We start from the raw sequence: 19839 nt of genomic DNA on the forward strand, positions 1-19839 counted from the left end.
GAAATGTCAGTTTGTACCTTCATTATATTTGGCTCGTCAAGTGTAATTGTAAGTATAATTACAGTGCTAGACGAATATTCCACCTACGTATATTTCTCCACATTTACGCATTTAATAATAATAATAATAATAATAATAATAATAATAATAATAATAATAATAATAATAATAATAATAATAACCGAGAACAGAAAAGTAGCATTAGTGATAAAAGTCAAAGATGTTCTGTACTTAATTCAAGAGTTCTAAAATTGATCAAATTCATAGCAACATTTCAATAGAAGTCTACGGAAAAAATCCGTTACCCTATATATATATATATATATATATATATATATATATATATATATATATATATATATATATATATATATATACATATATATATATATATATATATATATATATATATATATATATATATATGTGTGTGTGTGTGTGTTTATATATATATATATATATATATATTCTATTATAATTTATTTCTACTCCATAAACGTAGTCATATTTTGGCTAAAGTGCATATTTAAATTTTACTCGCTTGGATAATAGCAGCCAAAGGCAGAACTCCGGGACAAATCATTTGGAAGTGTAACGAAATAAAAAGTAAAATGAAAATAGAATATATTCAATGAAATGTCCGATGCATATTACAAAGGAAACCAAAGAGTTTGAATGGAGACTAATTAAGATTTTGTATAATACATTAACAAATTTTTTCCATGCTGTTTAAATACAGTCTTCGTAATACAGCTAGATGTTAGAAGTACCACCTTAGGTCTGCAATCCAGTTTCTTAATAAAACAAACATTTGAGCTTATTAAGTATGTAATATTTTCAACTGTAAGATTTGACATTGAAATCTTTAGAAAAACTTTTTTTTTTCATCTATCACAGTCATCCTATTCGACTGGGTGGTTTTTATAGTGTGGGCCTCCGGGTTGCATCCTGCCTCCTTAGGAGTTCATCACTTTTCTCACTATGTGCACTGTTTCTAGAAGCACACTCATTATTATTATTTTATTATTTTTTTTTTGCTTTATCACAGTCCTCCAATTCGACTGGGTGGCATTTATAGTGTGGGGTTCCGGGTTGCATCCTGCCTCCTTAGGAGTCCATCGCTCTTCTTACTATGTGCGCCGTTTCTAGGATCACACTCTTCTGCATGAGTCCTGGAGCTACTTCAGCCTCTAGTTTTTCCAGATTCTTTTTCAGGGATCTTGGGATTGTGCCTAGTGTTCCTATGATTATGGGTACAATTTCCACTGGCATATCCCATATCCTTCTTATTTCTATTTTCAGGTCTTGATACTTATCCATTTTTTCCCTTTCTTTCTCTTCAACTCTAGTGTCCCATGGTATTGCGACATCAATGAGTGATACTTTCTTCTTGACTTTGTCAATCAACGTCACGTCTGGTCTGTTTGCACGTATCACCCTATCTGTTCTGATACCATAGTCCCAGAGGATCGTTACCTGATCGTTTTCTATCACTCCTCCAGGTTGGTGCTCATACCACTTATTACTGCAAGTTAGCTGATGTTTCTTGCACAGTCTCCAGTGGAGGGCTTTTGCTACTGAATCATGCCTCTTTTTGTACTGGTTTTGTGCAAGTGCCGGACATTCGCTTGCTATGTGGTTTAAGGTCTCATTTTTCGTATTGCACTTCCTACATATGGGAGAGATGTTATTTCCAGCTATCGTTCTTTGGATATATCTGGTTCTTAGGGCCTGATCTTGTGCCGCTGTTATCATTCCTTCAGTTTCCTTCTTGAGCTCTCCCCTCTGTAACCATTGCCATGTGTCATCGCTGGCCAGTTCTTTAGTCTGTCTCATGTATTGTCCATGCATTGGTTTGTTGTGCCTTTCCTCTGTTCTGTTTGTCATTCTCCTGTCTCTGTATATTTCTAGGTCTTCGTCTACTTTTATCAGTCCTCCTTCCCATGCACTCTTTAGCCACTCGTCTTCACTGGTTTTCAGATATTGCCCCAGTGCTCTGTTCTCGATGTTAACGCAGTTCTCTATACTTAGTAGTCCTCTCCCTCCTTCCTTTCGTGTTATGTATAGTCTGTCCGTATTTGCTCTTGGGTGTAGTGCTTTGTGTATTGTCATATGTTTCCTGGTTTTCTGATCTATGCTGTGGAGTTCTGCCTTCGTCCATTCGACTATTCCTGCGCTGTATCTGATTACTGGCACTGCCCATGTGTTTATGGCTTTCATCATATTTCCGGCGTTGAGTTTTGACTTGAGTATCGCCTTGAGTCTCTACATATATTCTTTCCTGATCGTGTCCTTCATCTCTTGGTGTTTTATATCCCCTCCTTCCATTATGCCCAGGTATTTGTATCCAGTCTCATATATGTGTTTGATGTTGCTCCCATCTGGCAGCTTTATCCCTTCAGTCCTTGTTACTTTGCCCTTTTGTATGTTGACTAAGGCGCATTTTTCTATTCCAAACTCCATCCTGATGTCCCCAGATACAATCCTTACAGTCTGGATTATTATTATTATTATTATTATTATTATTATTATTATTATTATTATTATTATTATTATTATTATTATTATTATTATTATTATTATTCATTTGTCGGCTACACTACCCCGGTCACTTTTATATGAAAAAAAAAATCAAATATTCATAATCGAAAAAATAAATTATTTTCGTTGAAGCAACTTCCTCTTTGTCGACTATTTGCGTCCTTACTTCATTTCAGATGTGTATAAATTAAATACTCGTCACTTTACTCCAGATGGAAGCAGATAATGGTCTCCGACGCATTAGCTTTCTTTTGCTAAATTACAGACACTAGAGAAAAGCTGCCAAGATCATGAAATGTCCGTTTCAACTGAGAAGCTTCGTCTTTTGAGTGACCTAAAGTTTTGTGTGTGTGTGTGTGTGTGAACTCGGAGGTCACAGAATCCTGCAGCCAAAATCTTTGGTGTTAATGAGGGCAGTTAGGGGGGAGAGTTTATATGAAAAATTCTAAATACGCTCTATCTTCTCTATACTTTTCATAAAAGATGCGTTTATTCATCAGGCTTATCTCGTCAGGTGTAATTTCTGAGCCGTTTTAATCGTGAGTATAATCGGAACTGGTGGTGTGATATTTAACGCGCAAGTCTTTCAGTCGATTTATATAAATTTCTTTGTCATCATTAATGTCTAGTGGATGATGGCTTAGAAAATATCTAGCAAAGAATTTCACGGAAAATTACCTTTTTTTTTATCTAATGTAACTTTTGCTCAAAAAAGTAATTTTGTTGGATATATATATATATATATATATATATTATATATATATATATATATATATATATATATATATATATAAAGAAGATGGGACATGGTTCCTTCTAAAACTTAAAGTTTTATTATATATATATATATATATATATATATATATATATATATATATATATGTCTGTGTGTATATAATGTATGTCTATGTTATGTGTGTAAGATGTTTCTATACATGCATATGTTATGTATACGTATACAAAATGTGTCTATATATGTGTGTGTAGACAGACAGACAAAAAATGTTCACGGAGACTAATCCATTTCCACAGGTTGTGTACTTCACTGCGTTGTTCCCTTACCTGCTCATGTTCATCCTGTTCATCCGAGGAGTGACCCTTCCAGGCGCCATGACTGGAATCCGCTATTACCTCATTCCTGACATCAATAAGCTGAAGGACATCACGGTAAGGAAATACTTAAAGGCGGTGCGGAGAATGGAAGATGGCGACCTTTTGTGGAAAGTCAACACATTAACAACTGCACTTAATGAAAGCTTCGTTGTCCTATTTGCAAATGCTGCCTGTTTTAAAGTCAATAGGTCTCTATTGTATTTTGTAGCTGCTACTGAAGTGATAGATGTCTCACAGTTAAAGATTTTGGTGTTTTCCTCCTTCTCCGCCCACCTGAACTTTCCGTTCGGTTCCCATTTCTTTCGAAAGTGTCATTAACTATATCTTTCTCATCTCATCTGGCTGTTATGTGGTCCAGTTTTCATTTAGATTACTTGATAAAATTAGACACTGCTAAAGTTGCGACCTTGCAATTGATCAACTCTCTCTTGATTTGAAAGTGAAACTGGATTAGGCCTATTTATTCAAGAATTAGAAATTCCACGTCAAAGTGAACTGAATGTTGTCGCTGTAGACACCAAGACATCACATAGTTTCGCAAATTCTTCAGTTCTTCTGATCTAAACCAAACGAGAAATTAGATTATGCACATTTTCTAAGGAGGATGCTCTACATAGTATCTTCAGATCTCTATCTGCAACCCTTTTCATTCCATTTACTGTACCCCCGTTCATATTCTCTTTCTTCCATCTTCCTTTCCACCCTCTTCTAACAATTTATCCATGGCCCAACCGAGAGGTTTTTTCCTCCTGTTACACCTTTCAAACCTAACTACTTTCAGTTCCCCTCCGCTGGATGACCTCATAGGTGCCAGCGCGAGGCCTTTGGCCTAAATCGTATGTTCTACTCTATTCTCTTCTTGATCAATACTCAATACAGGTGTGGGTGGAGGCTGTGTCGCAGGTGTTCTGGTCCTACGCTTTGGTGTTGGGTTCTCTCATCGCTCTTGGATCCTATAACAAGTTCGATAACAACTGCTATCGGTAAGTGCGCATTTTGTGTGGCTCCTTTCTGGTGAATGAATGCGTAGATTACCGCCTCCTACTTTAAAGGAGAGAGAGAGAGAGAGAGAGAGAGAGAGAGAGAGAGAGAGAGAGAGAGAGGGGTGTTAAAGCGAAATTCCAGATGCTCTGCTCTTAAAGATTAGATTGCAAAGACGTGTACAATTAGACCATCTAAATACAATCTCGTAACATATTGAAGACAAAAAAGAAAATCAAAAGCATTGCTGATAACTTTCAGACGTGAAAAGCTACACTCATTGTCGAATCAATTCCCAAATCAAAATCGACACTTTTCCAACCCACTGTAAAAAAAATAAAATAAAATAAAAAAAAACATTGCTCATAGTTTTCAGACGTTAAAAGATCAAGAGTAGAATATATTCCTTAATCAATACTGACTTTTCCAGACCATTAAAAGAAGAAAAAGAGCATTGTTGATCATTTCCAGATAATAAAAACACTCATTTTCTAATAAAATCCTAAATCAAAGATTCTTTTCCAGTCCATTAAAAAAATCATTCAAAAGACCATGCTGATAATTTTCCGACATGAATAAAAAAAACTTTTCAAATCAATTCCTAAATCAATTTTGATATAAAGATTTATTCGAAAATTAGGTTTTTTTCATGTTCGAAAATAATCACTAATGCTTTTTTATATATTTATTTTCAGACATGAAAAAAAAATCCTATTGGAATAGATTCCCGAGTCAGAATTTTTATTTTCTTTCCCAACCAAATCACTGACGCTTCCTTAACTAACGCTCCTTTGCATCCTGCAGGGACTCGCTCATCCTGTGTACTATAAACTCCTGCACCTCCTTCTTCGCCGGATTTGTCATCTTCTCTGTGGTCGGTTTCATGGCAGAGCAACAGCAGAAGAATATTGCTGACGTAGCCGCTTCAGGTAAAATTCACTGTCAAATTTATAGTACCAAGATGCAAGATCATTATTGGCTGGGTACTGTCAAGTAGTTATGTATGTGAATACATGCACATAACAACAGTGTTGTTTTCCTTATATATGCACAAGTAATAATAATAGTAATAAAGTGGACTAGTGATCCATAAAAATTGGAGACATTGAAGTTCTAATTGAAAGTTGATTCTGTTTTCTTCCTCCAACTAGAAAGCTCAAAATCTTCTTTTGAAATGGCTAAAAGTAAACACTGGCAAACTCCTCTGCGCTGAAGCAAATGCTGAAAACACTGTTGACTTTATGTAAAAGAAACGTGTATCCTTGTCACAAACCTTTATCTTTTAACGAGAGCAGGAAATCGGACAAAGTCCTCAAAGAACTTGATTTCTTTCCGTGTTAATCAAGCTCAAAAAAATGTTCAGTCCAGTTACTCTTCATATGCACTGAGCTCGCTTCTGACCCAAACAGTTGAGTGACTGAATGCGTAAGACGCTCTTCTTCTTCTTCCCGATTCTCGCAGGACCTGGCTTGGCGTTCTTGGCTTACCCGTCGGCTGTGTTACAGCTCCCGGTTTCTCCACTCTGGTCGTCGCTCTTCTTCCTTATGTTCCTCATGCTTGGGCTGGACTCCCAGGTGAGTCGAATCAGCTACCACTGTGTTACGTTGATTACCGAATTTCTCAGAGGGTGTACGTGTATCAGCAAATTATATTTTGAATGTACTGACAAAATAAAATAATTTCTTAAGAGATCTAGAACTAAATTTAGGAGTACATTAAGATTAGAAAATGTTGCATGAAGAAAAGAAGCGATTTTTAATCGTCTTTTTAAGAAACAGATCTCTTTTGAAAATCCTAATTTGTCTCTGGATATAGTTTTGCTCAATTAAAGCTTTATTTTTTTCTCTTAATCTCCAATGAAATATCTTGAATTCGTAACGATTCTGAATTCAACGGAAAAATTCAGGAAGATAAAGTTAGGAGTTTGTGATGTAACGTTGAATCCTATTGTATAAGACTGAGGTGGATCTTCATATCAATATGTAGTTTTCCCATGTGTAACGTAAATAGTCTACGGACAATTATCTCCACGTTTCATTACCACAAAATTTCACACGACAAAACGCATAGCAACACTTATTTCTTGACGTTAATACATTAAATATGAAACAATTACTTCATATTGTCACCATTTTTGCTTGTACAAGCGAATATTAAAGTCAGTGACTTGCTTCGGTTTATATTTTTTTTTAAATGAGCCAGCGAATATTTCATCTCCAATGTTACGTCAGCGACGTGCTTTGTTTTATATATTTTAGAAATGACAGCGAATATTTCAGCTACAATCTCTGGTCAGAGACTTTGTTTTATAAGATTTAGAAATGATCTAGCGAATATTTCATCTACAATGTTAAGTCAGACACTTGCTTTGTTTTGTAAGTTTTAGAAATGACAGCAATTGTTTAATCTACAATTGAGTCAGCTACTTGCTTTGTTTATAATTTTTAGAAATGAGCTAGCGAATATTTCATCGACAATGTTAAATCAGCGACTTGCTTTGTTTTATAAATTTTAGAAATAACAGCGAATATTTTATCTACAATGTTAAGTCAGCGACTTGCTTTGTTTTATAATTTTTAGATATGAGCAGCGACTTGCTTTCTTTTATAAAATTTTAGAAATAACAGCGAATATTTTATCACAATGTTAAGTCAGCTACTTGCTTTGTTTTATCATTTTTAGACATGAGCAGCGACTTGCTTTCTTTTATAAAATTTTAGAAATAACAGCGAATATTTTATCTACAATGTTAAGTCAGCGACTTGCTTTGTTTTATCATTTTTAGACATGAGCAGCGACTTGCTTTCTTTTATAAAATTTTAGAAATAACAGCGAATATTTTATCTACAATGTTAAGTCAGCGACTTGCTTTGTTTTATCATTTTTAGACATGAGCAGCGACTTGCTTTCTTTTATAAAATTTTAGAAATAACAGCGAATATTTTATCTACAATGTTAAGTCAGCGACTTGCTTTGTTTATCCCCCATAATTCTTGGACATTCCACTTTGTTTCCTTCAGTTCTGTACCATAGAAGGCTTCATCACAGCTGTGTCGGACGAGTGGCCCAAATATCTTCGCAAATACAAAGAGATTTTCATAGCCATCGTCTGCATCCTGTCTTACCTCATCGGCTTATCCTGCGTCACTGAGGTACATCAATTGATTTATCTAACTATATATAGGTGTATGTTTCAGGTACAGATTTAGCATGTATTTTATTGCGTGTTTTGATCAGTATAGTGTATTGTACATACATTTACACACATGCATGATTACTGACACATGTATATATATATATATATATATATGCTTATATAATACGTGTGTGTTTGCGTGTGCAAGTGTAGAGAGAGAGAGAGAGAGAGAGAGAGAGAGAGAGAGAGAGAGAGATTTAGATCATCTCACAGTGGTTAATCAGACCATATCAAAGCAATTTTCGCCGTTCCAAATGCACCAACAGTTGAATACATATCAGATATATTATGTTATACGATTATAGCGTAAATCTCATTTTAAAGTCAAGATAGATACAATTATAATGACATAACTTTATTAAGAAAACTTTCCAAAGTCATTTAGGCATACGAAATTAATTTGATTCCTTCAATAAATGCGAAAGATTATGTTAGCGTGTATGAATGATCATAGCTCCACTTAATTCCACTAAGACCAATGAGTTAAGACGAAATTCTACCGCGCAGGGTGGCATGTACGTCTTTACGGTGCTGGACTCGTACGCGGCCTCCGGGATGTGTCTCATCTTCCTGATCATGTTCGAGAGCATCGCCATCGGCTGGGGTTACGGAGCCAACAAGTGGTACGACCACATCAAGGAGATGATCGGCTACTACCCGTTCTTCTGGTGGAAGATCTGCTGGATGTTCACGACTCCCCTGATCTGTTTCGTAAGTATAAGCGCCCTGTTTAGTGTTTCCGCTGCCGATAGGTGGCGGTTGATGATCTAGATGGTGTAAGATTATTAAAGACGATCGTTCAAAAGATGATCTCTCTCCTGTTAGTGTTTAAAAAACGGCATCTAGATAAAAAATAAGAAGGTGTTCACTGGCTATTGTCGATAGATGGCGATTCATACTCTAAAAGGGTGTAAGATTAATAAAGATGATAATTCAAAATATATATTTCGTGTATGATTGTAAGTGACTCTTAGTTTTATAAGATAACAAGCCTAAGTCCCAGAAAGCAATAGCTTTATTATAGTGTTGCCGTTTCTGTATAAATATGCCATTAGCAACTAAGCCTGGGTTTATTATAATATTTATAGTCTATACCACATAAATCTGCCTTTAACAGCTAAACCTGGATTTATCATACCAACTACTGCCTTTTCTGCATAAATCTACCTTTAACAACTAAGCCTGGATTTATTATACTCACTATTGTCTTTTATGCATAAATCTGCCTTTAGCAACTAACTCTGGATTTATTATACAAACTACTGCCTTTTCTGCATAAATCTACCTTTAACAACTAATCCTGGATTTATTATACTTACTATTGTCTTTTATGCATAAATCTGCCTTTAGCAACTAACTCTGGATTTACTATACAAACTACTGCCTTTTCTACATAAATCTACCTTTAACAACTAAGCCTGGATTTGTTATACTAGCTACTTCCTTTTCAGCATTAATCTACCTTTAACAACTAAACCTATATTTACTATACTAACTATTCATTCTACTTTACAGAGTGTGTTCATATTCAACGTCATCATGTGGTCTCCTCCAAAGTACGTAGACTACGAATTCCCCGGCTGGACCCACTTCATAGGATGGCTGATGGCTCTTTCCTCTATGCTCTGCATTCCTGGCTACGCTATCTTCAAATTCATCACCACTCCTCACCCCGGCACTTGGAAGGAGGTAAGAGAAGAGAAACGCTCCTTGTTCACCTTCATCTTGAACTAAGTTGTATTTTCATTTATGTCTGTTGTTGTGCAGGATTTCGACGTCAGATATGCGATTGAAAGTAATACTTAATCAAGTAACAAAAAATTAAATATGCTTAGCAAATAAAAACGCTGATATTCGTTTAAATGACTCTTCTTCAAAATCTTGAATTTTTCCATTTATTTCTTAAATTCAGTCAAGCTCATATATCACTACGACGTCTTCTTCCATGTTTATTTTCCATTTATTCCTGCGGAATAAGTGGATTTTTGTAAAACGCTCAGGTAGAGTAAGAATGGATGAACCTTCAGTTACTCGTGGATATGACTCCGAAGAGTTTAAAATGTTGATAGCCTCCAATCAAGAAGTAGACTAACACTGAATTTTCAATGGGTGATTGGTGTAACATGCAACGCTGCGCAGAGAAAAAACAGCGAAAAAGTAACTTATAAAGAGGATTTGAGAGAGAGAATGAACAGTAATTTTATTTACAATGAAGATTAAGAATGTGATCCATTTCATTTGAGCATATCTCTCTATGACATTAATGAAAATGAAGTGGTTTTTATTTGTTGAAATTTTCTCATTTAAACATTTCCACTTAAAAGGGTTGCATGGAGACATTTTTGCAGATAAAATGTAAGCGTTAACCTTGGTTTTTTTAGCATTGTGTTCAGCAGGGAAAATCAGACGGGTTGCCTCTTGGTTCACACTGAAATAACGACTTGATTCTTCCTTCCCTCGCAGAGATTAATAGCCATCACACGGCCTGACATTGACATCAACACGATGAAGAACAAGTACAAGAGCGCCCCCATAGAAGCAACACCCGTCTAGAAGGCACACCCGCAACCTGCTAAAAGTCACCCGTAATAGCAATGCCCACGTAACCTCCCACGAAAAGCTCACACCCCAAGTCTCGATCCTCCTCCACTTAATAATCAACACGCCAACTCCGGATTCCATGGAGACTTCGTCGTAAGCTTCTTCACCCAGACGAGACGCGGATTAGAGCCATATCTCAGAGAAATGCAAGGTGGCTCGATGGTTGGCTCAGCCCCACTGCCAGACGAAGTACAGTAGACAAACACAAAGTTGTTCACATGTGTTAGCTGATGCAGATCAGGTGGGGATACTATCTATGGTCAACTAGCTGGGTCCCTTTTTGGAGATTTTTCCTTTTTTTTTTGTTTTTTGTTTTTACTTTTATTGCCAGATCGAATCACCCTGGGATCAATGGACCAAACCTGGCGAGCTGGTTGGTTGTTGGTACCTGTAGAAAGTCATAATAATCTAACCAGTTATCAATTTTCAATAGACATATCCTAAAGCGGTTGAAAATTGAAGGCTTATTTTGAGATTTAGAGTAGAATATCCATCAGTTGATAAGAGAAATGTGTACTGTAATTTCTCTTCAAAACTAGGAGAAAGCTAAAACGATAGAAGAGCTTTGATCTTTCATTTTGTATCTATGATAAACTAGTCTTGTACATTGTATTGTAATTGGATATGTGTTTCATGCTGGTCATTATTTCTATAAAAAAGTAAGCTAGCTGCAGCATCCTGCGCCTAGCTTGAAAAAAAATCTTTTATGTAGCCTGACCTATTAGCTGATAATTATAATCAACATTTGATAAAAAAAAAAAGAATAGTCTTAACTTTTACATAAGTTTAGATGTGAAATTTTCGGGATCTCATGTCTCTTCATTGGCTCCGAGAAGGCCTTCATTGGAACTACGTGCATATACCTAATGGTGTTGTATTATACGTAATACGAGATTTCTATGTGATTACATTCGTGAAGCGAACTTCCCTGTCTTGTACCCATGTGAATACTGCAGAGAAACACCTTTCAAGACTGAAAATACCCCGGCACACCTTCCCCAAGATAACCTTACCTCAGGAAAGGAGTGCCAATACCATTTTCTGAGTTTCGAGAAACTGCAGTATCATTCTGTTCAGTACTTGTATCATTCTCTGTTTTAACTGATAATACTGGAAAAAAGAGGTGCCATAATTATAAGGATTTCCCGCCTTGAACCATTCGGGAAAGGTTAGGAAGAATGGAAGGGAATGACAGTCGTTTAAATGTGGATCATGCTCGTCATGAGTATACGAGTCATCTTGCTCTCTCTATCATATAAGCCATCGTTACTGCCACTTCGCAACTTGCATTTATTCGGTTTCCAATTGCACAGGAGCCGTGTGCCATTCCACGAGGGCCTGCAAAATTCGTAGTAGTTCATGCCACTCTCCCACACTTATAGTACTTCACACTTACAGTACTACTACCCGGTCTTGCTGTCCGAAGAGGACAGCTCACAACCAAAATTAGACACTCATTGTTGAAGATAAATTGTTTAGAGATTTAGCTGAAATGATTTTAATGTACATATTATTTTGTTGGATAGAGAAACCATCTAACATTATTGCCTCATATCTTTGTTGATAGTTTTAAAACATATATGCAGAATATTATGCTCTGATTGTTATCTTAACCTTATTTGGTGAGATTTATAGATGTTTGTGAGTTTGAAAGAGTAGCCTTTTGTATTATGTATAGATATATGTTCTATTAGACATTATAGTGTTTCATTCAAAATTAACATTAAGAGTAATTGGACACCTTAGAATGCTATATTGTTCTCAACGAACAGTCTTCAGCCCAGAAACTTAAACCTTGAATATTCTTCCTCTTAAAGAACTTTCAAGTGCCATTTTATTTGGCTTGTCTTTTTCACTACAGCCTTGGACAGTTCAGCAGGAACAATAAATTCTGTGTAATATCATAAATCATATAAATCAGAGTTTTACAGCATTCTGAAAAGCATTTTTTTTTTCATTGACTGCTATAATGTTTCCTACTGAACGCTCTTACCTCAAGTGTGAGTCTTCGTTAATTTCAAAAGCGTAACTTGCTCCAACACGACGCTCCAGTATTTTTGGACATCTGAGAACAGAGGACCATCACACATGGACGTAGGAAACGAGAAAGAGAAATCTCAGATTGAAAGGGCTTCCATTTTAGTCTTCCAAATGTAGGGTATTTTCCTTTGTGACATATCGAACGGGCATTTTGTCAGCATGGGCAAAGATTCTTCAGCCACGTCTTCTCAAAAAACAAAACCTCCTGCAGCGTAGAATAGAAGTTTATCCTTTGGGACCAAAAGGCATTTAGCGCCGCATGGGTCTTCCAAATAATATACTATATACTATTTAGAGAAAGATGTCTGCCATCTTTGAGAACCAACCTTTGTATTGCTACTGCTAATGCAGCTGAAAGGTTGCCTAGCTTGATGATAGCAAACTTAAGTGACAACATTTTATCAGATACTGTTAATGGTTCTCCTTCACTCTAGACGTGTCTTCCATGTTGTTGATCGTGTCTTCATTTAGAAAACATTAGACTGTATGCGAGCAATAACATCGTGTTTTGCTGTTTGTTCCCTATACATAGACTTAAAAAAAATAATTGCTCTGTAATTCCTTTATTGTAATAAATTAGTCAAGAAAATGACTACTTGTCTATGATTGTTTCTTAGGTAGCTGAATTCCCTAGGTATACTCTCTGAGTCACAGCGAGCTATGACTTGGGTGGTCAGTCGAAGAATTCGAACGCCCAAAGTTTTAGCCAATGAGAACCTGTCATTTTTGAATTGTGGACAACAAGTGTAAGAGCAAGAACTGCCAACGAGGGGATGGTGTCCTTGGAGCTTTGCATGTCTCACCATTCAGTCATCCCTCCAGCCTTACAGAGCACGAGTAGGAGTGCGACTTGCCTTCCTCTAGCGCCGCCCCCCTGTAGTACTCATGTATGCCTACTTCTAATTGGCTGAAACTGATTCACCATTTTGTAGATTACATATCAGTACCAAATGTAAAAAAAAAAAACTATGTAATGAGTGTATGTAATGCCAGTAAGTGGAAATGTGTATATGTTATATGTTAGGATAATGTTTTGCACCGACTCGTTAAAACTACTAAGTATCTATTATATTGTAAGACTAGCGCTTAAGAATGTCTCTTTCTTTATTGTGAATATGTGAACTTCGTTGTAAGCTTCAATGTTAGGCTATGCATGTGTACAGGAACAGTTATGAGATTTTCTTTTCGGTCCAATGGAATTGCGATTGATGTTGAATCACACGCATTACACATAATAACATCATAGTGAGTACAAAGTCGAGTGTGACCAACTTTTTGAGGAATTTCAACCAGGGCATTACAGACCTTGTGTTCCCGTTTCCCGATTTCTTTCGCTTCCTCTTTAGGCTTCATTTGGATAATACTACACTGAGACTTCTAGTAAAGCTAAATTGATAAAAGCCCCCCCCATTGCCTTCCTTTTGGACTCCTCTTCTTTAAATGTTGTATAAATAACTCTGTTAAAATGCAGATCGCGACTACAAGCTCATCTTTAGTGTCTCAAGTGAGGTAAATTATTTTTGTAGCTGTTTGGCGCCTCTCTTAACAAAGTCATTTGTACATCTTAGGAAATACCTTATTCATCCCTTCTTCTGTGGCTTTACCAGATTTGATTAAGTAAAATGATGATGTAATACTTAATCTTTGAAATAAAACCATAAAAAACACAATCGTTTTCTCTTATAATCCTTTGTGGTGACAATACGGAGCAGAAGTTCATGCAAATGAATAATCGAATGATAAACCAAATTCATTTAAGGTACACAAATTCAAATGTAAACTCAAAAGTTGCTATGGTCATTTATAGCACTGTGGGGTTCGAGTTCTTCACTTGGCAGGTAATGAAACTCGTTCCCATCCCCAATCCCTCTAATAACGCTTAATTAAAGAAAGTTTCAGAAATGGTTTGGAACGCGCAAATGTGATGTCAATTGAGGGAAAACGGGTGGTAAGGTCTTTTATTTGCAATTTATATATATTTCAAAATAAAAAAATATAAAAACTGGAAATAAAATATACCACTAGAGGGCGTTGTCTAAAAAAAAGGTTCGGTAAATAATAAGCCCAAAAATATTTTAATGTTTTAATTTAAATTTTATAAAATCTACGTACACTTTTCATATAATTTTGGGCCCACGAAAGGAATTTTATTATGCCAGTGACGTCTCCATATAATTAGCAAAAATGGTTATTAACATTACTAAATGTTTCATTTCTTATGGCAACATTATGATTTCATCTAGCTCACAAAGCCTGATATCAATTGATCCAATACCTCACTCGGCTATCACAAACTGTTACGTATTTACCACAGACTGAAATCTGCAATACATATACAAATGATCAAAGAATGCACATTACCCATTTTGATCCACTAAATCAGTTTTCAAACTAGAAGCTATCTGCTTCATTTACATCTTAGAACTACGTACGAACATTTATTGGCCCTTTATGCTCCGACCTTACGAATAAAAAAAAAAGAAAAAAAAACATTATGGTACTACAGTTCACTGTGTTTCATGTCATGATTCTGGTTTCCTTAAGTACGGTAAGTACATAGTCTTTATGCTAACCTTTCGCCGCATTGGAATGCTTTGAAGAAATAAGTACTATTATGCAGATTACAAGATACTGAACATTGAAAATGTGTTAAATAAAGGAAAATGTTAATCCAGTGACACAACATTCTGAAACCATTTAGCAGTGCCATGGGTTGCCAGCTCATTCACTACTTACTCTTCTTCTCATAGAAAAATCCTTTTAATTACTGTATACTTTTGACCTCAAATATAGGTAGATTATTCATCTACCTCAATTGCTAGCAAAGTAATTAAATTATCAGGGGTCAAAGGCAGCAATGGTGCGTATCCTAGTTCGTGATAGCAGGCTCACTTGGGTTTCCATAATGAACAAGACCCTCAATAGTCAAGAGGAAAGCCTCCCATAATAATTATTAATATAATAATATATATTCATTTTTATAAGTGGGCTGCGAACAGCAGCTCAGGCAGGCTCTTTAGGCTTGAAAACATCATCTGTACACGGTTTTATTTTTATTATATTGTTATATATCTTATTTTATCACAGTAGAATAAGGGAGTTATTGGTAAGTGCTCAGTGCATATAGTTTAAAGGGCCCGTAGGAGGGTATAGTGTAAAGTGCATCGGTCCTTTTGCTGTAGTACTACCCTGCTCCTTTCATATTCTCTTTCTTCGTCTCACTGTCCACCCTCTCCTAACACTTGATTCATAGTGCAACTGCTTTGAGGTTTTCCTCCTTTTACACCTTTCATACTTTTTACAGTCAATTTCCAATGCAGCGCTGAATGACCTCATAGGTCGCAGTTCTTGGCCTTTGACCTAAATTCTGTATTCAGCTCATCTCAACAGTAAAGGGATCCCTGGATACATATTATCTGTCTCGCCAGATCCAGGTCCATCCTTTCAAAGGGGAATGATGACAATCGAAAAATACCTTTTGCATCTGTGGAATTCATCAGTTGAAAAGAATCTTATATGATTTAATTTATAAAAACTTATAGCTTTTGAATATACTGTTTCGTTTTATCGCAAGCCCAATATATTATGTATCACCATAATGCCCTGGTAACGCCTCGGCAGTCGGCATTCATGTGTTTTTTTTCGTGTTCGTCGGCCTTCTGTGCTCCCTGAATTTGTGATTAATCTCGTCGTCTCCTTCACAATTAACATTTTTCTTGCCCATAACTTGTAATCGGCTTTCATTATTCCCATATTTCGTGAGGGTTGGCATAATTTATCTCAAATTCTTTAGGAAGAGTAACATTCGTGAGTGATTTACCTTCGCTGACCAGGAGTCAAGTTCCTTGATGCAGTTAGCGTCAAATCCCTTTCATGTATCTAGCATCATTCAAGTTCAGTAGGTTTATTTTAGCTAACCCTTGGCCACTGTAATATTTTTACTTGACTTAGGCCTATGTATTACATTTGATGTAGGTTATTATTTTACATTAATACCGGTACTCAGTATTGGAATTTTTATACCTGATGATAAAATAATACAAAAATTTACAGCAAAATTACAGTTACGTAGATATGTACAGTCTCATATGGATGCCTGTGGAAGCCTAGAACTGTACTACCTGTGTTCGTTAAACTTAGCATACATGTATATGTCAAATTGGCCTCGGCAATTTTAAAGGTAGACAGAAAGCTATTCAATAACTATACAGCACAGGGATGCAAACAAAATCTTCAAAACATTCTTATAGAGGAATAATGGCGCTAAACTACAACTAACTATACGGGGGACTAACAAGCCCAGTCAATTAAATGTATGCCCATGCAAATCACTCTATGAATGTATGAAGGCATCAGTTTTTGATGCTCCTTAGTCTGGTAGATCAGCAGAGGAAGTCCCCCCATTTCTCTGGAATGTCTGGGTGAAGCAACCATAGTTAATGGAAGGACTTCCCATTTTATGTTGGAAATATTGACAACCAGGTTCTGTCATCCTGGCAGGAACACTGGACAGTTTTGTTGTGCGACAGGGGTCCAGTAACTCGCAAGCTGGCCCTAGTGCCAGTAAAAAACGAAGAGAGGAAGTAACCTCAGATAGTACCTGTAAAAAACGAAGAGAAGTAACCCCAGATAGTAGTTTCTTGATACCTGAAGTCCTTCTGGAGGGAGATTCCCCTCCCGAACAATGACCTCTCCTTCTTCCTCTCCGTCTTCCATATGCTAACAAGCGTTTTCCATAAAGTAAGAGTGATGTTAAATGTTCATTCATTCATTTCATTAGTCATTTATATCTCTTTGCTTTCTTTATGTAAAACTGTGTTTATTCCATATAAAATATATTTAAAAAGAATATTTTTGGCTTTTGGAACGCATTAATTGTATTTACATTATTCCTTATGCGAATTATCGTTTCGGATTTCGTGGGAAGTTCCAGAAAGGATTATGTACCAAAACCAAGGTTCCACTGTAACAGGATTTTCCAGTGAAGAACCAGTTAAGGGTTTCTATCTAAATGAATTTCTGGTATCTTCTTTAAGGAAACATACAATACTGTATTTGGAAGCAGATGTTCATTAAATTTAAGAAGGCTAGATGGACCATACCTAAGCCTGATTTATATACATTCTAAATGGGGTTTGGATGGCAGACTTTGTGAATTGTTGGTCCTCATCCTACAGTCCTCTAAAAGACCCTGCTGCATTAACCTGTCCTGAATACTATATATACTTATTACCTTAGTCTTTCAGGTAGTAAATCTACCCCTAACTGTATGAATATATCTTTGCTTGGTTGACAGGAAAAGAAAATTTTTAGTCATGACAGTAATATGGGAAGGTGTGAAGAGAAATGGATCATGTATCTCATGGAGGACATCATGACCCATTGGTTGGTTCAGCGAGTCTCCTAGATACTCCTGATTTCTACAATGGGTCCTCCCACATCTGTTTGAAAATCTAGGTAGGAAAGTTCTACAATCACTTTTTACCTTCCTCTAAGTGGTTTGGTAACTCATCCTTCTGTCGGTGCATGCCTAGTGGAGCATCCATAATATCTTGCAACAGTAATGCTTCTATCCAGGATGCCCAAGTACATATTCCTACTTTTTGGGGGGTGATCAACCTTCTCTTGCACTGCATGGTTCCTAAAAGGGAAATAAAGTCCATCACTTTGTTTCTTTATACTATTCTTTCCTCTGTGGAGTATAGAACTGCTCCGCTGATGAATGCATCACCATGGAGTTCCCCAGCTCATATTCTTATAAGTTAAATCCTTTAGGCCTATTATGCCATCATCAAAGGTAGTGTCAAACCTTCATAGCACCTATTCATTGCAATAACACTGTTCTTTTACTCATAGTACTATAATCTCAGCTGGACAGTTGCATCTTATACAGGGTTCTGCCAAGGCATCACAACTCTGATGGACATACCTATTCCCCATTGCAACCTCTAACCATAACAAAATACTTAATTACTTATTATTTAATCTAAACTGTCTACAATGCCAGGATTTCTGGTTTAAAATTTGTGTATGTATATAAATAATTAGCGTGAGTTTTTGAAATATGAACATTTACATTACTTTTACTTAATCTGTCCTAATCTTAGTTTTTTTGTTAGGATAAAAATTTTTCCTTAGAGACCACCTATACTCCACAGAGGAAAGAATAGTATAAGGAAACAAAGTGATGGACTTTATTTCCATTTTAGGGACCATGCAATGCAAGAGAAGGTTGATCTTTAATGATCTTAAGTATTTTAAACAAATAAAAATACAAATGATAAATCTACACTTGCCATTATGGCTAAAACTGTCAAGCTTGGGAATGAGAATAAATAACAGAACTAAATTTCACCAAATAATATTAGAGAGAGAGAGAGAGAGAGAGAGATAATTACTCAGTCCTGCTAAAAGATGACCATATATTCATATGTTACTGTAGGTTGTGTAAATTATAGAGATGTTGAGCAAGTACAGGCGGTCCCCGGGTTACGACGGGGGTTCCGTTCTTGAGACGCGTCGTAAGCCGAAAATCGTCGTAAGCCGGAACATTTTCAAAAATCCTAAGAAAACCTTACTTTTAATGCTTTGGGTGCATTGAAAACTATGTAAACTGCATTCTTATGACATTTTTCATCAAAAAAAACCTTCAAATATTGATTATTTTGCATTTTTGGTGTCATATTTCATCTCCCAGATGAGCGTTGTAGGCGTCGTAACCCTGGAAATAACGTCTATTGACAAGCTTCGTAACCTCGGAACGTCGTAAGTCGACACCGTCGTAACCCGGGGACTGCCTGTAGCCAGTTAAGATCCAGTACAGTATAGTATAACTGTGGCACATCAGGCCCCAAACTCTGATATGTAACAAAATGATAATTGTTTCCACATATGCAAGGTTTAAAACGATGCAACTAAAAGGCAAAATTCCATCTGAAAAGGGATTTCACAAATTTGTGGAAGTTGAAAAGATATTTGACAAAACACATCTTATGTAAAACACATCTTGTGTAAAGTTTCACAAAATAATTTTCTTGTGAAAACAAAATATCCTTAATATAGACTAAAAAATAATACAACACATAATGAACTAAACTAATTGAAGATAAAGATTAAAATTATCAATATTACAGAAAATGAGAAAATATTTGAAGAATTATTTACATGGCTGTATCTGCAATTACCTTGTTTTCTTTATAGGAATTGAGTACATAGCATTACAAGGTTATGTTATGATCGTCATTATATGAAGACCAGAACATTTACCTTAGAAATGAAAAAATACTACTGGTACCCTATTAAAGTTCCCCATACTAAATGTCCATGAACCCTAAAGACTTATCATTATCCCCATGCCACAAACATTT

General features: G+C 36.0%; 1 protein-coding gene across 5 annotated transcripts in view; it reads left to right on the forward strand.

Moving 5' to 3' along the window:
• LOC135224724 (sodium- and chloride-dependent GABA transporter 1-like) overlaps window positions 1-14142 on the forward strand; it is a 250497-nt gene extending 236355 nt beyond the window's left edge. For all 5 annotated transcript variants that reach the window (XM_064264024.1, XM_064264022.1, XM_064264023.1 and 2 more), the window contains 8 exons: window positions 3574-3708; window positions 4534-4637; window positions 5440-5564; window positions 6097-6209; window positions 7656-7787; window positions 8339-8542; window positions 9347-9520; window positions 10295-14142. In XM_064264024.1, coding sequence (XP_064120094.1) covers window positions 3574-3708; window positions 4534-4637; window positions 5440-5564; window positions 6097-6209; window positions 7656-7787; window positions 8339-8542; window positions 9347-9520; window positions 10295-10384 — 1077 coding nt within the window. In that variant the 3' untranslated portion in view covers window positions 10385-14142. The remainder of the gene's footprint in view (window positions 1-3573; window positions 3709-4533; window positions 4638-5439; window positions 5565-6096; window positions 6210-7655; window positions 7788-8338; window positions 8543-9346; window positions 9521-10294) is intronic.
• The last annotated feature ends 5697 nt before the right edge of the window (window positions 14143-19839 follow it).

Source organism: Macrobrachium nipponense, chromosome 12 (genome assembly GCF_015104395.2).
Source record: "Macrobrachium nipponense isolate FS-2020 chromosome 12, ASM1510439v2, whole genome shotgun sequence".
Taxonomy (NCBI): domain Eukaryota; kingdom Metazoa; phylum Arthropoda; class Malacostraca; order Decapoda; family Palaemonidae; genus Macrobrachium; species Macrobrachium nipponense.